Source organism: Myotis lucifugus, unplaced genomic scaffold (assembly GCF_000147115.1).
Source record: "Myotis lucifugus unplaced genomic scaffold, Myoluc2.0 scaffold_190, whole genome shotgun sequence".
In the NCBI taxonomy this organism is placed as follows: Eukaryota; Metazoa; Chordata; class Mammalia; order Chiroptera; family Vespertilionidae; genus Myotis; species Myotis lucifugus.
This window is the reverse complement of record NW_005871238.1, coordinates 1,573,917-1,595,055: the sequence shown is the minus strand read 5'-3', so window position 1 is coordinate 1,595,055 and position 21,139 is coordinate 1,573,917. Positions and strand designations below refer to the sequence as shown.

Genomic DNA, 21,139 nt, shown 5'->3' with positions numbered 1-21,139 from the left:
ATGTAACCCAACATTTATCCTTTTTGTTAGATTTGGCCCGCTCATCTGTCTTCTTTTGGGTCCTAATTCTGCCCCCGACTTTGCATTCAAGATCTGTCCCAGCTTTGTGTCATCTACATAATTGATGGCCATGTGTAAAAGGGCAAGTCCAAAGATAAAGTTTTCTGGTACATCACTAGAAAACTGATTCCAGGCTATCATAATGCACTCACCAGTACCATTTGATTTTTTATTTTTAACTCACCTACAAGCATGCTGTTCATTTTTCTCTGTCATATCCCCAAGGACATGAGAGATCTTGTAAAAAATCTTGCTTAGATATGCTTTATCTATTGCATTTATCTAATTTGCCAATTTGGTGACCTTGCTATAGAAGTCAATTGTTAGTTTGATGTAACTTGTTCTTAGTAACCCATGGTGGGTCCTACTGATAACTGCCTTTCCTCCACCCTACCCAAGTATTCACAATCTTAATGCTCCATCTAGAATCTTGTCTAGGATCGATATCTCGCCTGTTTGTCTGTAGTTTGTGAAATGTACCTCATTTTTCTTTTAAAATACATTTTTTGTTTGTTTTGTTTTCAGAGAGGGAGGGAAAGGGATAGAAACATCAATGATGAGAATCATTGATTGGCTGCCTTCTGCACACTTCCTACTGGAGGATCAAGCCTGCAATCTGGGCATGTGCCCTGACCGGGAATTGAACCATGACCTGGTTTACGGGTCAATGCTCAACCAATGAGCCACACTGGCCAGCCTCCCCCAAACCCCCATTTTTCTTGAAATTAAAATGTTCACTCATCCACAGCTTTCCACCACCTCCTCTGTTCTCTAGGAGTTTCTAAAAATCTCTTATAGAGGTTTTCCATCTTTTTGAAAGTTTGAGGACCAAATGAGAAGGCATACTAATGTACAAACTTTAAAATATATAGATGCAGGCATTGTGATTTTTTTAAAAATATATTTTTAATTGATTTTTACAGAGAGGGAGAGGGAGAGTTAGAAACATCCAGAGAGAAATATCGGTTGGCTGCCTTCTGCATGCCCCCTACTGGGGATCAAGCCTGCAAACAAGGTACATGCCCTTGACTGGAATCAAACTTGGGACCCTTCAGTCTGAGTGCTGACGCTCCATCCACTGAGCCAAACCAGTTAGGGCGTGATTGTTTCTTAATTTACTACTACTGAGTACTGAATGGGACTTTACTGGGGCTCTACATAAGAATTCTTTAAACTTCAGAATTATAGAGCTTCCCTTTTGCACCAAAGTAGCTAAGATATTGGGGGAGCGGATGACATGCAGGTCTGGCTGAATAGTCACTCAGGCAAAAGTGTCAAGTGAGTGGGGGCTGGTAAAATGGGCTCCTGGTTGTCTCTGAACATTCTGGGATTTTCATTCATTATAATCTCTAATTTAGTGCCTACTTGGGTGGATATATGACTGGACCCAAAGTAATTGGTTCTCAAGGCATAAGACCATGAAGATATAGTGAAGAATGATAAAATGCAATGGCTCAGACTTCTCAGAGAGGAGAATGTGATGAGCCTCTCTGTTCTCCAAGAAGGACCAAACTCTGCAGAGAACACTCTCTCATTCAAGAAGATCTGGTCATCAGTTTCAGGGTCAAAGGGTTCATGTGATTAAAAAATTCTCTCTCTCAAATCAATAAAATGTTTTTATAAACATTTTTCTCTGCTGGAAAAGCACAAGTTAGTTTTGGGGCAGGGGTGCCAGACGCCTTAAGTGAGCTGTCTTCTATTTCAGAGCCTGTCCCACTTCCTACTATTGGACATATAGTAATCCCAAATTTAAGCTTGTGCAGACATAGCCACTAACATACACTCTTAATCCTCCTACTCACTCAGTCAAGGAAATTTTGCCACTTCCAATCTGGCATTTCTCCCAGTCCTTGGGGAAATGGATTGTTGCTTCTCCTCCACCATTGCTTATTTCTTCTACTCTTTCTGTCCTGCCTGTGTTCTTCCTAATACTACCCGACACCAGCCCAGCCCAAAGTTCCCCAGATCATGCAAATAAGTGATGATGGTGGTGATGATACTAGTAACTTATACATAGTGAAATGGGCTTGGTGCTTAGAGAACATCTTGAAGGGCAGAAGAATGGGCAGTTTCTGTTATTTTCTGAGCTAGATGAATATCTCAGTATCAATATTGACTTGGGGCTAGGACAAAAAAAATGGAGAGATTAGGGTGTGTGTTAAGGGGGATTGGCCTGCAAGGATCTCAACAGAGTAGTTATTCTTGCTGATGTTATTCATGAGGGTGAGGAGGGATTTCAAAATTAGACACCTTCACAGAATTGGTTTTGTGATGGAGACCAGTAGAGGCCCACTTTCCTCTGGCACCATCTTCAAGGAACTGTGAACTTATTACTCTTTCCTCTCTGCCTTTCCTAAGATATACAAATATTAGAATGTATTGTAATTGTTTACTGAACACATCTCTCTCACTAGACTAGTTCTTGGAGAGCAAGGATGATGTTGTTTTCATCTTTGGCTTACCAGCATCTTGCACAGTGCCTGGCATATAGAAAGTGCTCAATAAATATTTGCTAATAAGACAACAAATCAGTGGTATCAAAATGAATGTTACTTCTTCCTTCCCATGGGGTGGTGGCTAGGAGTTGGCTGGATTTCTGCAATAACCTCCATTATACTGTCTTGCTCCCTCCAGATGACATCAGTTGCCAAGGTATATTACAGTCAGACCACTCAGACAGAAAGCCGGCCCCTAATGGGCCCAGGGATACGACGGCGAAGAGTTCTGACAAAAGATGGTCGCAGCAATGTGAGAATGGAGCACATTGCTGACAAGCGCTTCCTCTACCTCAAGGATCTGTGGACAACCTTCATCGACATGCAGTGGCGCTACAAGCTTCTGCTCTTCTCTGCAACTTTTGCAGGCACCTGGTTCCTCTTTGGCGTGGTGTGGTATCTGGTGGCTGTGGCCCACGGGGACCTGCTGGAGCTGGGCCCCCCAGCTAACCATACCCCCTGTGTGGTACAGGTGCACACACTCACTGGGGCCTTCCTCTTCTCCCTTGAATCCCAGACCACCATTGGCTATGGCTTCCGCTACATCAGTGAGGAGTGCCCACTGGCCATCGTACTTCTGATTGCCCAGCTAGTGCTCACCACCATCCTGGAGATCTTCATCACGGGTACCTTCCTGGCAAAGATTGCTCGGCCCAAGAAGCGGGCTGAGACCATCCGTTTCAGCCAGCATGCGGTTGTAGCTGCCCACAATGGGAAGCCTTGCCTTATGATTCGAGTGGCCAATATGCGTAAGAGCCTTCTCATTGGCTGCCAGGTGACAGGCAAACTGCTTCAGACCCACCAGACCAAGGAGGGTGAGAACATCCGGCTTAACCAGGTCAATGTGACTTTTCAAGTAGACACGGCTTCTGACAGCCCCTTCCTCATTCTACCCCTTACCTTCTACCATGTGGTAGATGAGACCAGTCCCTTAAAAGACCTCCCCCTTCGCAGTGGTGAGGGCGACTTCGAGCTGGTGCTGATCCTAAGTGGGACAGTGGAATCCACCAGTGCCACCTGCCAAGTGCGTACTTCCTACCTGCCAGAGGAGATCCTTTGGGGCTATGAGTTCACACCTGCCATCTCGCTGTCAGCCAGTGGCAAATATATAGCTGACTTCAGCCTTTTTGACCAAGTTGTGAAAGTGGCTCCTCCTAGTGGCCTACGTGACAGCACTGTATGCTATGGAGACCCTGAAAAGCTCAAGCTGGAGGAGTCATTCAGAGAACAAGCTGAGAAGGAGGGCAGTGCCCTCAGTGTGCGTATCAGCAACGTCTGATACCTTGGTTTCCCACCTCCCTATCCCTCTAGTCTCGCTTCCTTTTTGGCACTCTGGGTGAGGATATTACCCAGGCTTACTGAAGAGTTCCAGAAGCACCATTCTCCACTCCCTCTCCTTTAACCCAGTGGCCTGTGGGTAGTCTAGGCCAACTGGAGTCCAATTTTTCCTCCCATTGTCCCCTTTCACCTCACCCACTTCCACTGCATTATTACCGCCCCCTCCACCCTCCTTAAGCCAGGATGGAGGAAAGAGAGGGAAGATTAGGCTAAAAGGCTTAGAGGCTTCTGGCATGCTTGGAGACTCACATTAGAAGGACCATGCAGTTGGATGGACAGATTCCCCCTGACCTACCACCACCACCAGAGATTTTGGTCATTTGAGGCTGGAGTCCCCTCCTTCTCTAACTTTTATCTAACAAGTTCCCTAAGGCAATACTCTGATGATCCCCTTAAGGTCTGTGTCCTCAGAAATATAAAAATCTGGAATCGATTTATACTGGGGTCTCCACCAATCTGTGGAAAGAAGTCATGGTTTTTCCTGGTGAATTTCTGTTGGCAACTCCTGACTTAACTAAAGACCTTGGTCACAACCCGTTTTGCTTTTTTTAGTTTCTAAAGTGGACCATCAGGATACCCAGTTATTTCATAGATGCCTCTGCTCCCAGGGAATTGGGATGACCCAGGAAATAGAAAACCTATAGTCACAACCACCACACCTGCAACCATCCTGGATTCTGAACTCTTCAGTGTGGAGTGACCACTGCGAAGCTATTGTCCAAATCCTTGAACCTGTCCTTCAGGTAGCCCTAAGAGGATTGGTTTCTCTGTGTCCTATGAATGGGATGCCCCTCACCAATATGCTCCCCTGAAAAATGCCAGTGCCTAGACTCCATGGTAGGTCTGGAAATGGTGTTCCAAAGTACACTGTCCTTGGCTTGCTTCTCTTCGTTCCAGCCCAACCCACTCTTCCCTTAACCCCAACACTTCAGAGGGAGGGAAAATGCAAGAGCCTCTCTCTCTTAATACTGATGTTTGACTAAAACTACACTCACAGAGCAGAGTTCCCAGGAAAGTTAAACCAACCAGACCAAGTAGGATGAGTATATTATCAGATTTCCAGACTGTTGTATAGAGCCTCTGGGAATTGGGGATGCTTTGTTTAAGTCTGGACAGAAGCACAACTCTGGCTGGCAGTTACCCCTCCCAGTTCCCATCTGAAAAGTGCCAACTATTTCATTAGGTAATGCTGGGAAAGGAAATGATACCTCCTGGTTAAATAACCACGGTCTCCCTCAGTCATTCCTGAGACGTGTTATAAAATGAGCATAAATCTCATTTTTACTTTCCTGTGCCACGAGGCCAGTTTCAGACAAGTTAAAAGGCATAATTTCAGAGATCAGACTCAGGCCATGCCTTGTTTCCTGCTGGGAACTGTGGCAGGGGTCAGGAAGGGCATAAGGGCACCAGAACTTTTTCTAATACCCCAAATCCCAAGAGTGCTTCTTGATCTCATTTAGGTACAAAGGAACCCCACCCCCAACCCCAATGGTTTGGCATAGAGTCCCTGTATGAATCAAGTGGCAGTTTATTTAAGGTGGACTCAGCCAACTGTTACAAGCTACACACTTCTACAGAATATGTACATACATCTATGTGCAGAGCCTTGCAGAGAAACTCATAAAATTTTGAGGTGGACTTATGGTCACCAGTTACTACAGCTGCACAAGATTCTCTTACATTGATCTCTTCTTGAACTCTAATTATATCTTGAAAATGAAGACCCTTTGTTCTCCATTTACTGTAAACCCCCCGCACCCCCCTCTTCCCTCCCTTGTTCTTAAGAAAGAAAGAACCAGAAAAACTTGAAAGTCTAAACAGAATAGAAGGCAAAGAGCCAGTTTCTGGGCTCTCAACTTTATTCAATGTTAGACTTACTGGCTTTCTTCCAATGGGTAAGGGCAAAAAGTACTGCGTGTATATATATATGTCTTCTTATCCATTAACAAGTTAGCCTCCATCCAGTTTCTCCTGCACACTGCTGCTTCCCTTCTGAGGGAATCGCACTCTTCCCACCCTCTGATGTCTATTCTAAGGCCCCAGATTCTCCTCTCATTGGATAACAAAATGAGAATATTTTCTGACTTTTTGATTCTCCTCTATGATCCCAGACTTTGCTCTAAATTGCACTTTAAATCATACTGTCCTTTTAATACAACCTGCTTTATTCTCCCATAAGCCCCCCTCTTCTGCCCTCCAGAACAACACCCCCATTCAACCCTAAATGGTTCTTCAGACTATAGCCCCCATCTCTTCTGAGCTGAAATCCTCTTTTAGGCTTTAGAAGCAGCCAGGTCTGGTGAGAAATGAAGCCCTTAACCACACCAACCATGGACTTGGCATGTCAGGAGAGCATTAGGCACAGATGTTAAGGGGGGAGATTTCAGAAGATGGGCAAAACAACTGATGAGAGCAAAACAAAAGATGAGAAAGTGCACTATTGAGGGACTTAGTGAAACTGATGAAACCCTTGAGTTTTACGTGAGCTAGCAAACAAGAGGCAGGTGGAGGCTCAGGAAATTAGGATATGATATGAAAGGTTTATCTAGAGAAACAGATCATATATATATATGTATATAGAGAGATGTATATAGGACCAAATATATTGAATGTACAGAAAGGAAATGTTCAGAGATTTTAGCACAAGGCAAATATCTTGCTCTGGTTTTGGGGTAGGGCTCCCCAGATTTCCAAACTTAACAGTGATGCTAGTTTTAATATGAAAGTGATCTGAAGAAGGCTTTCAGGTGTGATTATGGCAGAGTGGTGCAAGATTCTCTTCAGAAATAAGAGGCATCCACTGAGGCTTTTCATAAAGCCTGTGTTGCTGATAGGACCAGGGACACAGGAGGAAAAGGGGACACTCCATCCATAGAAATCTAGGAGAATCCCTACTTTTACTGTGTGCTCCTATCCTCAGAAGTGGCCTGTCATTGTGCACTTTTAAAAATTTTAAATAAAAGCATCCTTCTGTTTCCCTCTCTTGAAGTACAATGAATTTCCTCTTTTTCCACAAGGGTGGGGCAAATGCAGCTCCAGTCCCTGGAGGCCATGGCTCAACTGCGAAGCTGAACCCTTTGGTGTGTGGAGGCACTAAAGAGGAGCCTTGACCCTAGAATCTAAAAGCCAGGATGAAAGAGGTGTTGGGTCCAAGATATTCCAAAGGCAGAGGCTCGCCCTCTATGTGGCTGCAAGAAGCCCAAAGAGAATGCTGCCTGTGCTAGAGGTATCCTGAGTCCCGGTCCTACAGTTGGGCATGGGGGCAGAGTGCTTTGGCTTTGATGCTTCTGTATGAAAATGAGTGGGGTACCAGCTGCCCTAGTGGATTGTGCAGTTACATGAGAGGCTTCTGAGATCCCTACTCTGTGCTTCACCTCATTATTCCCTCAATCTCTGTCAGCTAATAAGATCATCCTGGGATTTCCATAAGACCTTAGCAGAGAAAGGAAGACAGTTTTACTAGTGCTACAAGCCAGGGACACTGCCCCCTCCCCAAGGCTGCTACCCTGGTCCTTTATTTGTGCTATTTAACCTAATTTATTTGTAAAATAAATGTTTGCGGTAAAGTTAGCATGGGCCTCCAGGTTCAGTAATGGCCAACTCTACTGAAGCAAAAGTATCTAGGGATAGTTTTCCCAGCCATTGCATCCAAGACTAAAGTAGGTCAAATTTACCTAGAAAAGAGATGTGTGAGGATTTTTTGGTTTATTTTTGTCTGTTCAGAACAAGCTACTAAATAAAATGGATGAATCTCTGTTCTTCACTCTAGCTTCTTTTGGAAATCCAAACCAATCTATGATTAAGGCCTGAACTCACAGGCCTACCTGGAAAGAAGACTGAATTTGGCTGTGCTGGAAGAATTTATGATCATGTAGCCACACCTGTTCCCTTCATTGCTAGTATCCATTCCTGCTACACCTTTCCTATACCTTCCTTCATTAACTTTAGGGTCCTTTAGTAAACACCTTTCAAATTCAGTTTTTAAAGGACAAGATTTTTTTAAGACCCAGAAATCTGAAAATTGGCTCAGCTTAATCCAGGAAAGTCAAGTAGCTTTGGATACTGGGCATTGTCCCTTTGCCAGTGATCACATGCCCAATTTCCCTTCCATGTTACCATAGAGACATTCCTCAAGGCTCTATAAGCCTAATCAACTAATTGTTGGGTATTTCTTCCCCCACGTCTCAAAGGAATGGATTTCCCTCCTATTCCTATTTGTCACTAACCTGAAAAAGGCCTGGTTCAATATCTAGTCCTAAATTCTCTCTGACAAGAGCAACAGATACCAGTCACTGACTCTTGTTCCCCAGAAATGGAAAGACCGAGGAGAAAATTGGGACTCTTATCATCATCATCAATAAAATACTTATCTACATTTGGAAAACACTAGTTCACAGATGAATCATACGACATATGTGATATATAAGATATATGAAATACAGTCCCTTAAAGTTTAAGAAACTTACAAACTTGTGAGGAGGGCAAGCTAAAATAGCAAGTAGCATTTACTAAGGGCCAGATATACCATTAACATGTTCCAAATAGTGAGATCTCTATGGAAAACATTTCACAGGGACAGGTATTAGGCAAGAGATGGTATCAATCTAATAGTTCTGGTTAGAACACATTTAACATAAGATTCAAGAAAAATCAGCAAATACTGAGTTCCTGTTAGGTGGAAGGTACCATTCAAGTAATAAATAAATAAAATACATGATACACACCATAAAGGGATGCACAATCATATTAGAATTTGCACCTGCTTCTATGGAACGATCCCTACTGCTTGCCAACCCCCAACCTTGGTAACTCTCACTATGCCCATCTTAGACCAAACCCATTAAAAGCTATCATTACACCCTGTATTCCTTTCATAGTTCTTACCACAGCTGCAATTTTATATTACTTGTAAATTTATTTGCCTGATGTTTGTCTTGCTCAGACATTAAATGCCATGTAACTGGGATTCATGTCAGCATTTGATCACCATGAACCTAGTGACCAAGCCCAGCACTTAGCACAGCACCTGCCATGTATGATGCTCAACAAAAGCAGCAAAAGAGGGAGGGAAGGAACTTGCCTAAAGTTCACACAACTAGTATACCAGAGTTAGTATATTTGTTAAACAACCATAAAAGACTTATATATTTCATAAGGCATGGCATAATCAGCTACTAAAAAAATAGAACAGACAATAACACCACTGTTTGGGAGAGAGATCATTTCCACTTGTGAAGGTCTGGGAAGAGTTTACAGAGGAGTTGAGGTTGGAGTTTAGCATTAAAGGACAAATAGTATTTAAATAAATGAAGAGAAATACAATTCCTTGTAGGTGGTACAGCATGAGCAAAAGTACTGTAGGAAGAAAGCACAAGGCATATTTAATGGGTAGTTAATAAACCTAGAATTAAGGGTTTTATAGATGAATAAGTTGAAAAGGTAGGATAATGGAAGGATTAAATGTCAGGCTACATAGTTCATTATTTATTCATAGGCAGCTGGGAGATATTGAAGATTTTTGAGAAAGGATGGAGTCTAATTAAAGTACTGATTATGAATATCAATCTGGCAGTAGAATCTAGAGACAGGAGACACTAAACCAGTTAAGAGATTTGCAAAAGATTGGGGGGAAAGGTAATTGTCACAGATCCTACGACAGTATAGGTATTCAATCATTACATTGAGTTGTGGAAGGCCTGGACTAAGGATGCTGAGCATAAAAATTAGAAATAGATTCAAAAGAAATTACAAAGTAGGAAATGTAAGCAAGATCTAGCAAAAAGCCGTAACCGGTTTGGCTCAGTGGATAGAGCGTCGGCCTGCGGACTCAAGGGTCCCAGGTTCGATTCCGGTCAAGGGCATGTACCTTGGTTGCGGGCACATCCCCAGTAGGGAGTGTGCAGGAGGCAGCTGATCGATGTTTCTCTCTCATCGATGTTTCTAACTCTCTATCCCTCTCCCTTCCTCTCTGTAAAAAAATCAATAAAATATATTAAAAAAAAAAAAAAGATCTAGCAAAAAAAAAAAAAGGGAGAGATTTAATTAGTCAGGATTTTAGCTGGAAACAGATGGCACACTCAAAAGGCTAACTGGACATGGTTTAATGAAGGGATTATTTACAAAGGTGTGGCCTGGGTTAATAAACCAAAAAAAGGAATAGTGAAGCATGCAGGGACTCACAACAGTAGGAAGCCTTTACCTGTTTTAAACCTAAAGGGATAGTTATTGGAAGAGTGAGAGTTGTAGCCAAGGAGAGGGCTATAGCTGCAGTGGAAGCCATGGCCTTAGGTAGAGAACTCAGCCACTAACAAAGATCTGCTAGTGCCGCCCGTTGACTGACCTGTACTAATAGGAAGCCAGAGCGTAAGGAAGCCTATGTGATGCTGCCCACAGAGGTCAACCACGTAGAGCAGACAGGGCAGAAGGATGGAGAGTGGATCTGAAAAGGTAATGAGAGCATATACAGCAGTGACCAAGGTCAAGGTCCTGGCTAAGGATGCTAGGGATGAGCTATCCATGTCTGTGCTTTCCCTAGCCATTCACTCTAAATGAATGGAAGCCTGAGGCAGACAGTGAAAGGTGGAATTAGGAAGAGCCAATGAACAGTTAAGCATATGAAAAAATGTAGCTTTTTCAGGGAGAGGTAAGAAAATAGAACTCTAAGCCCAATGCAAAAAGCTCAACATGGGGTCCTTAGCCTCTGTGAATGTCTCTTACCTAGAAATAGTAATGAATATCAAGCTGCCCTGTCCAACTTATTTAATTGGATTCCAGTCTCCTCTTCATTCCCACTACTATCTACAACTCACATCTTTAGACTTCAGTGATCCCAAATTTAGTTTCTTTTGATTAGTTGTTTCCTTATCTGCCCAAATTAGGTGTCTTACAACTGTTTATTAAGTCAGCTCTATAGAGACAAATTGGCGGAGGCCTTTCTACCATACCACCTAAACCAACCCAGCCAGTGGAACCCTACTTATTTAACCCCCAGACATCTACTTTCCATATCCTCTACTTTCTGGGACTAAGTCTCATTTTTCTGGCAGAGAAAATGAATAAATCAGAGATAGAGTCACAGAGAAACTATCAAAAAGATTCAGATAAGAGATCAATGAGAGGAGGCAGAGAAGAAAATCAGAATTCATCATCAACATTTTATTTGCAGGTTAGCTACATATTGATTAAGAATAGTCTGGGCAAAAAAAAAAAAAAAAAAAAATAATAAGAAGAATAGTCTGAGCCAGACAGACCTGCTTTTGAATCCCCGCTGTCACTAGCTCATTATGTGACTTAGGAACATTACTTAATATCCATAAGCCTTAATTTCTTCATTTGTAAAGGTCAAAATACATTTTAAGTAATTAGCACAATGCCTGGCACATTGCAAATAATTCCTCAACAAAGCTGGCTATTAGAAATCATCATCAGCATTATTATCCTTTAAATGGTGATGTGCTGTCCTCATGTATATGGCTATTATAATGCAAAAAAATGGTCCAAAGTAATTATCAACATAGGGCATATAATTACACAAAGGCACATACTAGTAAAAGGGCAGAGATATAAGAATATGAATATGGAATATGAAAGAGTAACATGGTTCTTCCAAAGTATAAATTGTATGATGGATGAATGGAGGGTACTCCTGGGAGCTGCATGCTCAGACTGGATAGAATCTTCTATTCTCCTTACCCTGGTTTAGAAGACTTGCCCTAGGAAATAGGATGCCTGTAAAATCAAGTAAATCAGTATTTACTGAACATTGACCATATGCCTGAAATGGCAATGATTAATTGAAAAATTAAGGATAAGATAGAATTTCTAACCTCAAAACCTCTACAATCTCATTGATAGGGTTATGAATACAATCTAAATTATGAAATTCTACAATACCGACTATAAGTGGAGTAAGTGCCCCCAGAAGGGAAACAGCTACAGGATTAAAGTCCTTAGTGAGAAATTCACAGAAGTAGGGTTGAAGTGGGTGGGTGAAGGGGGCAGGACTGGAGCTAGGTAAAGGATATTTCGGAGAAAAGAACTGGGAGTTGGGAGCACCTCGAGGATGCCACTCTAGGAGAATTTTGGTAATAGGAACGTGTGTTAGATGCTGAGGGACAGAAAAGGACAAAATAACCTCTGACATCAAAGAACTCAAAGTGCCCTGGTGGAAAACTAGGAAAGCGAAACACAAAAAATCAGTTATCACGAAGCAATGTGACAAATACTACAATGAAGGACGGTCATTCCACCGTGGAGTTCTGGAGCCCTGGGACAGGACAGCAGGCACTGGACAAGGCTTTCATGTAGCAGGGCAGGCCCTTCTGTGCAAATGACTTTCTAGAGCTTAGCGCCCCCTGCCCTTGTCCATCTACCCTCAGCTAACGGAGGGGCCTGCCCTTTAAACAACATCACCCGGCGGAGAGCCAGGATATGCCTCTAGGCGCCAACACCGGAGCCGAGGTCTGAAGGATGGAGTAGTGACCGGGAGGGGAAGGCAATCTTGGCGAAAAGAAGAGCAAATACAGTGGCGGTAAGAGCCTGACAGTTTAGGAAGGACGAGGACTCCCCGTTCTTCCCATCCTTCCGCCTAGGGCTGCCTAAGCTCGGATTTAGATGAAAAAAACTGGTAATTTCAAAATACTTATAAGTATGTCCAAATACTGCGTGGGACGAACGCTCCGGGCTCCCTTCACCTCCTCCTAGCCCGTCCCGGGGCTCACAAACCACTGGGACCCGCGAGCGGGCGGAGGAAAGCACGAGGAACTAGCACAGGTTTAACTCTCCCTCACTCCATCTTTCACGCTCTGGTTTCAGCCCAGGCCCGAGGAATTTAGCTCACAGCTCGCTCCGCTTCGGTGGTCTGGCTCCGCCGACTGAAGTCAGGGCGGAAAGAGAGAAGGGCTCACTCACACAAGAAACACCAACTCCGCTCGGCGAGAGGACAGCCCCGCAAGCCCACAGACCGGCAAGCAAGCGGAAGTCGCCTTTCCCCGAGACCAGAACTCCCGCCCCTTCCGGAGGAGGGCCTAAAGCATGACAGCCAATCCAGAGTAAGGAAATACTCTGGCTGGGGCGACTGGGAACTGGGCCTGGGGCTCGCGACCGGAAGCAGCCTGGGGGCGGGGCTCACGCTGGAAGTGCTCGCCGCCAGGCTGGTTCCACCGCTTAGGTGGTGGGAGATGCGCGGGCGGCCGCAGGCGAGGAGCCGGGTCGGAGGTCCGCAGTCCGGAGGCAGGTCGGCTGTGGGGCGGAGCGGCTGCCCCGCCGTCAGACCATGGCCCCGACCCAGCCGTGGGGAGAGCGGCTCCTGAGCCTGCGAGTGACCCCCGCCGGGGTGTTCGGCGTGGCCTTCCTCGCCCGAGTCGCCCTGGTTTTCTACGGGGTCTTCCAGGACCGCACGCTGCTCGTGAGGTACACGGACATCGACTACCAGGTCTTCACGGACGCCGCGCGCTTCGTCACCGAGGGGCGCTCCCCGTACCTGCGGGCGACCTACCGCTACACTCCCCTGCTCGGGTGGCTCCTCACCCCCAACATCTACCTCAGCGAACTCTTCGGGAAGTTTCTCTTCATCAGCTGCGACCTGCTCACGGCTTTCCTCCTATACCGCCTGCTGCTGCTCAGGGGGCTGGGGCGCCGCCAGGCGTGCGGCTACTGCGCCTTTTGGCTGCTTAACCCGCTCCCCATGGCGGTGTCCAGCCGGGGCAACGCGGACTCGATCGTCGCCTCGCTGGTGCTGACGACGCTGTACCTGCTGGAGAAAGGGCGCGTCGCGGCGGCCGCGGTGGCCTATGGGTTCGCCGTGCACGTGAAGATCTACCCCGTGACCTACATCCTTCCCATAATCCTCCACCTGCACCCCGAGCGCGGCAGGGACCCGAGCCCCCGCGCCTCCCGGCGTTCCCTCCAGGCCGGTTTGCGCGCCTTCCTGACGGGGCTGTGGGATCCGGCTGTGCTGCTCTTTGTAGCGGTGGCCGGGCTCACCTTCGCCGCCCTGAGTGTCGGTTTTTACTGTGCATACGGCTGGGACTTCCTGGAGCACACCTACCTCTACCACCTGACCCGGCGGGACATCCGCCACAACTTCTCCCCGTACTTCTACATGCTGTACCTGACCGCCGAGAGCGCGGGCGGCGCTGCCCTGGGCCTGGCGGCCTTCCTGCCCCAGGCCGTCCTGCTGGCGGCGGTGTCTTTCGCCTACCACAGGGACCTTGCCTTCTGCTGCTTTCTTCACACGGCCATTTTTGTGACGTTTAACAAAGTCTGCACCTCGCAGTACTTCCTGTGGTACCTCTGCCTGCTGCCCCTGGTGATGCCGCTGGTGCGAATGCCCTGGAGAAGGGCGGTGGTGCTCCTGGGGCTGTGGTTCGCGGGGCAGGCCCTGTGGCTGGCACCGGCCTATGTGCTTGAGTTTCAGGGAAAGAACACCTTTTTGTTTATCTGGTTAGCTGGCTTGTTCTTCCTTCTTATCAACTGTTGCATCCTCACTCAGATCATTTCCCATTACAAGGAGGAACCCCTGGCGGAGAGACTCAAACATGACTAGTGTATGCTCCGGTTCGTCTGCCACTTCCGTCTCTTAGGTGCTGATGGTTCTGAATGGACCAGAAGAGAGCTTTGGATAAATGTTGAGCATCCTACGCACGCCTGTGAAAGTTCAGTTTGGAGCCTAATACCTGTTCCAACGAATTAAGATAAATGTTTACCTTATGTATAAAGGGGACTCAGAAATTGGGGTCCACTTTTAGGAAATGGAAGGGCTGTTTGAAAATGGAAGGGCTGATTAAACTTTCGGATGTTAAAAGGTTTTTTGTGTTTTTTTTTAAGAAAAATACAGGAATGTGGTCAAACATATAAGGTCTAAGCCAGTATTTGCTCCAGTTATACTATGCTACTGTCAGAAGCAGTCTTATCTTTTAACCCCCACTTTTTCCATCTAAAGCTCTCACGATAGCTGTGAAAACTCACAAAATTTTCCTAAAGTACAGATTTTAGATATGAATTGTTAAGTACCAGTACTGTGTTTAGGTTGGCAAAGTTAATTCTGTATTAATGGGGGCTTAGAAGATAAAGAATCCAAAGAATTTAAATTATAATCATGTTTCATATACAGGTATTTCTTTTATAGCTTAGTTTTTCAACACTTAGTCCCAGTGGTATTAGATTACCTTTTGGTTTTATACCAAAGGGATTACATTTAAATTCATCCATTTTTAAATTTGAATTATTACATATTTTAAAATAGCATTTTGCTTTTGATGTTTGAGGTCTATAAACTATTAGGACATTTTACCCTTTGTTTTTAATTTTCTGATATTAAAAATATTTTTCATTTAGGATTTCAGTGTTAATCTATATTGTAAAAATGAACATTGGTAGATTTTAAGTGATTAAAAAACAGATTGTTAGCAAGACATTTCCCAGCTTAAAAGTACCCCAATTATGAAAATTCCATAATAGAAATAGAGACCTGCACGAGAGGCTCCTGGAAAGTATAAGAAGCATCCAAAGTGTCCATTAGTCTCAGACCAGGAAATTGAGGGACAGATAGTGGAAATGAGGATTGCAGATCCATTTCCCTTATTACAGTATTTCTGGGGTAAAAATGCTTTCTGAGTTTCAACCAATCACCCTTAAAACTTTTTTTTTTTTTTAACATAGCCCATTAGGTTGGGGATTCCCTAACACTAACCTACAATGGTAATATATGAGTTTGATTTTTTTATTGTGATTTTAAAAGATGAGTATTTTAACAACATTGTTCTTTCACAGTAGACAACAAAAACAAACAAAATCCCTCCAGAGTAGTATATTGTATGTCAGGCCACGCCTAAAAAAGCCTTTGAGAACAAGATGTCTGTAGGCTGTCGCAGCATTTTGATGGATATCTTTTGAGACCTGCTATTAGAAAAAAGGGAAGAATGTTGGCTTTGCATGGGTTGCTGTTTTTGTGAAAATAACAGACAACTGAGGACTGACTTTCTTTTATCCCACATTAGGTATTTTCTTGTAGTCTCTTAGTATATGACTGCTCACTAGTGACCTTCCAGCCATGTCATTCTTAACTTCATTTTTTTCATTCTTTTATAATAGTAATTAAAATATTTTTGGTAGAACTGGCAGGGAAAGGGTTGGGTAACAGAAGTTTAACATCCTAATATAATTATCTTTTTGGAATTCCAACCTTTTTAAAAATAGTCATATTTACTTATTTTTTTCCAACATTTTTATTGTGGCTTACTCTTCATAACTACATTGAAATTACAAGGAAGTTAACCTTGTAAATGCATCATTCTTACACTATGAGACCTTTAAGATTACTTTTATTATTCTAAATAAGACTTTAAACATTTTTCATGTTTTAGATCATTCCCTTAACATTCTTAGAAGTCAGTAGAGTTCTGTTGGGGTCTTTGAAGGGAACTTCAATTCCAGATCCTGCCCTGCAAGAAATTCTCTACCAAAGAACTATAGGCATCTCTCTCTCTCTCTCTCTTTTTTTTTTTTAATATATTTTATTGATTTTTCACAGAGAGGAAGGGAGAGGGATAGAGAGTTAGAGACATCGATGAGAGAGAAATATCAATCAGCTGCCTCCTGCACACACCCCACTGGGGATGTGCCGGCAACCAAGGTACATGCCCTTGACTGGAACCTGGGACCCTTCAATCTGCAAGCCGACGCTCTATCCATTGAGCCAAACCAGCTAGGGCTAGGCATTTCTTAAAAGATGCAGAGAGTGCCCAGCCGGCATGGTTCAGTGATTGAGCGTTGACCTACGAACCAGGAGGTCATTGTTAAATTCCCGGTCATGGCACATGCCTGGGTTGCAGGCTGCATGCATCCCCAGTGTGGGGCGTGCAGGAGGCAGTCAAATGACTCTCATCATTGATGTTTCTATCTCTCCCATCCTCTCTGAAATCAATACAAATATTAAAAAAACAACAACTCCTTTTTGAGTCTAGAGTTAAACCTTTCCCCCCAACCTAATGGATATAGGAAAAGAACCTGGATTTGTACTAAATAATTGTTTTAACTTCCTGTTACTATTAACTTTATTCCTTCTGATCTCGATCTGGTTCTTTGAAATGGTAGTAGTTATACATGAAGATGTCTGTAAAGATTTCTCAGATGTCTGGTTCCGTCTTGACAATTTTGTATTTGTGTATTCCTGCCATAAATTAGCTGACTCTAATGAGTGGAGGTTTGGCTATGCCCACAGATTACACAGCATTTCTTTTCTCCATTGTGTTGAGGGGTCATCCAGGGATTGATGGAAGCACATGTCTTCTGCCTGGATCAGAATCATCAGAGTAGCACAAGCATTTATTCAGCACTGACCCAGGAGAACCATTCATTTAGTCAAAACAAGCATTCATATTCATTATCCTGAACAAAAACCACACTAAATGGGAATGTTTCTAGCTGCTCAGACACTTTGCTAATTAAATCTGCTATATAAAATAAAATGACACTTATAGCAACTATTTAAAAATAAGAGTATGAATATTTGAAGCTCAGTTCATTTCACAAAGGAAATTTTCAACCTTCTTGGTTGTCCATTCTTGTGGCAATTATTTATAGATTTAGGCCCTGTGCTGAGTCTTGTAATAGATGAGTAAGATAACGTCCATGCTCTTGACGAATTAACACTAAAGACTAACATACCTTATTAATAAAATGCTATACCTTAGCTGGTTTGGCTCAGTGGATAGAGTGTTGGCCTGCGAACTGAAGGGTCCCAGTTCGATTCCAGTCAAGGGCACATGCCTGGGTTGTGGGCTCGACCCTCAGTAGGGGGTGTGCAGGGGGCAGCCGATCAATGATTCTCATCAATGTTTCTATCTCTCCCTCTCCCTATCTTAAATCAATAAAAATATATTAAAATAAATAAAATGCTATATGAGACCCTATTCCACAATAGTAATGTGATTTGTAAAATGGCAAAGTAGAGAATAATACTCTTACTAGTTTACAGGTTAGAAAATTGAGGCTCATAAACAAATGGCTTTCCAAGGGCAAATACCTTGTAAATGGCAAGACTAATCTAACAATTCTACTGTATTTTGCAAGTCCTTAATTCCATATGATGACAGGTGATTACAATGAAAAACATTTACCAAATGTTACTTAGGAAACTACCTAGCAAAAGGCTGTATCTTCTATGTGCCAGGCATTGTTCTAGGTATTTTGGATACAGATGTGAGGCACTCTCTCTTCATGGAGCTTACAGTTTTATGGGACACAAAGGATGAGCAAATACATGATTGTGATGATTGTCAGAAAGAAGAACTAAGGCAAGCTAAGGAAGTAGAAAGCGATGGCAGGAGAGGAGTGGATGCTGTTTTAGATAAAGTACTTAGGGAAGGCATCTTGAGGTGGCATTTGAGCAGAGACCGAAAAGAAGTGAAGACATGATATTCATGTAGCTATCTGGGGGAAAGAGTATACCTTGCTGAGTGAAAAACAGTGTAAAGGCACTGAGAGAGGAATGAGCTTGGCATGTTTAAAATACAGCAAGACCAAGCTGGCATGGCTCAGTGGTTGAGTGCCGACCTATGAACCAGGAGGTCAGGGTTCAATTCCTGGTCAGGGCACATTGCCCAGCATTGTGGGCTCGGTCCCCATTGTGGGGTGTGCGGGAGGCAGCCAATCAGTGATTCTCTCTCATCAATGATGTTTCTATCTCTCTCTCCCTCTCCCTTCCTCTCTGAAGTCAATAAAAATATATTTAAAAAAATAAAATGCAGCAAGAAGGTGAGTATAATGAGTTGGAGTGAGCAAGGAACAAACAGGATGTAATTCACAGCATATAGTAGGACAACATGAATGCTAGTTGAAAAATACATTTTACACTAGCATTTTTACCACCCTGTAACAATAACTTTGGGCTCAACCTATTTCCCCCCCCCTCCCGCCCCCGACTGAGCACAGATTAATTTGTAAGAAAGATGAAACATAGAAACAACTTATATTTGAGCAGTGCTACAAAATACTTTCACACATTATTTTGAGACATGAGAATTTTTTTTTTAATTCTGGTTTTAGAAATGAGAATCCTGTCTCAGAATATATGCATTTTGCCCACGGTCAGAGTTAGTACCCGAGACAGGGCCAGAATCCAGATCTTCCAGAGCCAAATTTACTACTGTTTCTGTTCTGCCCTTGTCATTTAGATATGGTGAGAAAAGGACACCATGGGCCCTAGAAGGCAAGACATTCAGGAAAAAGTTGTTCACCAGATCATTCATTTAGCAAACACTTATTAAGAGCCTGCTTGGTGCCAGGCACTAAGTTAGGCTGGGAGTATGATGATCATGATAACAGTCCTGGCTCTGAGGAACTCACGGTATCTAATAGAGGACACAGATGGAAAGGTGATGACGCTGTGACAATGGCTAGAATGAAATCTATGAAGTAGTTGGGAGCACTTCACTAATGCATCAACTGGACAAGGCTAGCACAGAAGTTGGTACACACTAGGGTTGATTACACAAGGAGGCCATTAGACTGAGGTGGTTCTAAGGCCTCAGCAGCCTACGCAAGCAAACCCAAGCCTGTAAATGCCTCAAGGTTAAGAGATTGAAACCTAAGGACAATGAATCACCAACAGCCAAGTTGGCTTTCCCAAATGATGCAACAGCACGTTGGTGGGATAGTGGTGAGCATTCCAAATAATGCAACAGCCTAACCTACAGCCAATCAACAATGCCCTGGCTTTGCTTCTGCCTCTTCTCTAGAGAAGTCTTGGTTCTAGCTCCTGTGGGGGGCACACTCCTAGCCCCTTCCAGTTTAGCCCCTTCCAGTTTGACTTGCTCAATTTGAATCACGTTTTGTTCAAATACATTCTTTAAAAAATTCATATGCCTCACCAGATACTGAGATTTTTCGTTATCTTATCTGTTTTTCTTTCCTACTGAGTAAGTTTTGGGGGCTTTCTTTGAAACTTCCTTGCTGAAAATCACTTGGTGATTAATTATACTTTTGCTAATCCTTAGGTCACAAGACCTTTTATGACCTGGCTCTACATGTCTAGCTTCACCTTCCACCTCACCCCACCCTACAGTCAATTGTACCACCTCTTCATGCCTTTGCATCTGCTGTTCCTTCGGCTGAAATATTCTTTTCACCTCCATGTCTTTCTGAACAGCTCCTATTCAGTTTAAAGATGACCTTCACAAAACATTCTCTGATTCAGTACCTCATTATATAGTGCAGATCACATTGTACTGTATTTCCCACTTGTGTGTCTTCCCATCTAGACTGTGAGTGCCCCAGGGACAGTAATTATTTCTTATTCATTGATCTTTTCCTGGAATTTTCCCAGAGCCAAGCAAAGACAGACAGGTGTAGCCAATGTCACTGAGCTTGTGCGTGTGCCCCATACTCTCCTAGGTTTGTTGAGTTGTACACGAAGATGTCATGTGAAAGCTGGAGCTAGGGGGCTCCTCTGCACAGTTAATGTAGCAGCTGTGAAAAAGAAGAGCAGTTTTGGGGTGCCTGCCATTTCTGAATGCTATTGATACCCACCCAATTTTCTAAGAATCTTCTAATCACCTTTTATTTCTTCTTCACTTGCTATCCTCCTCCCCATCTAATCAATCACTGAACCCTGTCAGTTCTACCTGTGAATGTCCCTGGAGTCTACTGGCATCTTGCCATTGTCATTGCCGAGTCTACAGCTCGGGCCCTCATTATCTCTCATCTGGAAGGGATGGCTTCTGACTGGTCGCCTTGCTTCCCATCTCTGCTGCCCTTCAGTTCACCTCTCATGCATCCTCCCCTCTGCCGCCAGAGTGTTTCCAAAGCAGATCTGATCAAAGCGTCCTAGAAGGCTTTGTGACTTGTAAGAAAAATCCAAATTCCTTACTCTCCTCCTCCTCTCACTGATTTCTCCTTCTCAGCCTCACTGTAGCCCTCTGGCTAACAGTTTCCTGACATTACCACACTGTTAAGACTTTGCTCCTTCTGTTTCTCTGCTTAGTATGCTTTGTTTTTCTGATGAACTGCCACTCATTTCTCACGACTCTGCTCACTGGCTCTTTCCTCTATCAGGAGGCATGCAGGGTGAGATTATGGAGAGAGATTATCTATTAGAAACATAAAGGAAAAGAGAGCCATAATTGTGTATGACTGGTAAATAATCTTTATCAATGCCCGTTGTCTATTACAGTTGTTTATTCATCTCTTTCAAGGTGTGTTCGCTCTTGGAGGACAAGAATTGTTTTGTGTTTATACCCTTAGAA

The 21,139-nt window shown here is 43.7% G+C and overlaps 2 protein-coding genes across 2 annotated transcripts; both read left to right on the top strand.

Annotated features, from left to right (window-relative positions):
• The first annotated feature begins 1,054 nt into the window (after positions 1 to 1,054).
• KCNJ10 (potassium voltage-gated channel subfamily J member 10) lies at positions 1,055 to 4,298 on the top strand. The gene has a single exon (XM_023760704.1). It carries the CDS (start codon positions 2,626 to 2,628, stop codon positions 3,832 to 3,834), a length of 1,209 nt encoding a protein of 402 aa, XP_023616472.1. The 5' UTR covers positions 1,055 to 2,625; the 3' UTR covers positions 3,835 to 4,298.
• An 8,596-nt stretch (positions 4,299 to 12,894) lies between these two features.
• On the top strand, positions 12,895 to 14,699 carry PIGM (phosphatidylinositol glycan anchor biosynthesis class M). Its single transcript, XM_006096898.3, has one exon. It carries the CDS (start codon positions 13,168 to 13,170, stop codon positions 14,437 to 14,439), a length of 1,272 nt encoding a protein of 423 aa, XP_006096960.1. The 5' UTR covers positions 12,895 to 13,167; the 3' UTR covers positions 14,440 to 14,699.
• Positions 14,700 to 21,139: the final 6,440 nt, after the last annotated feature.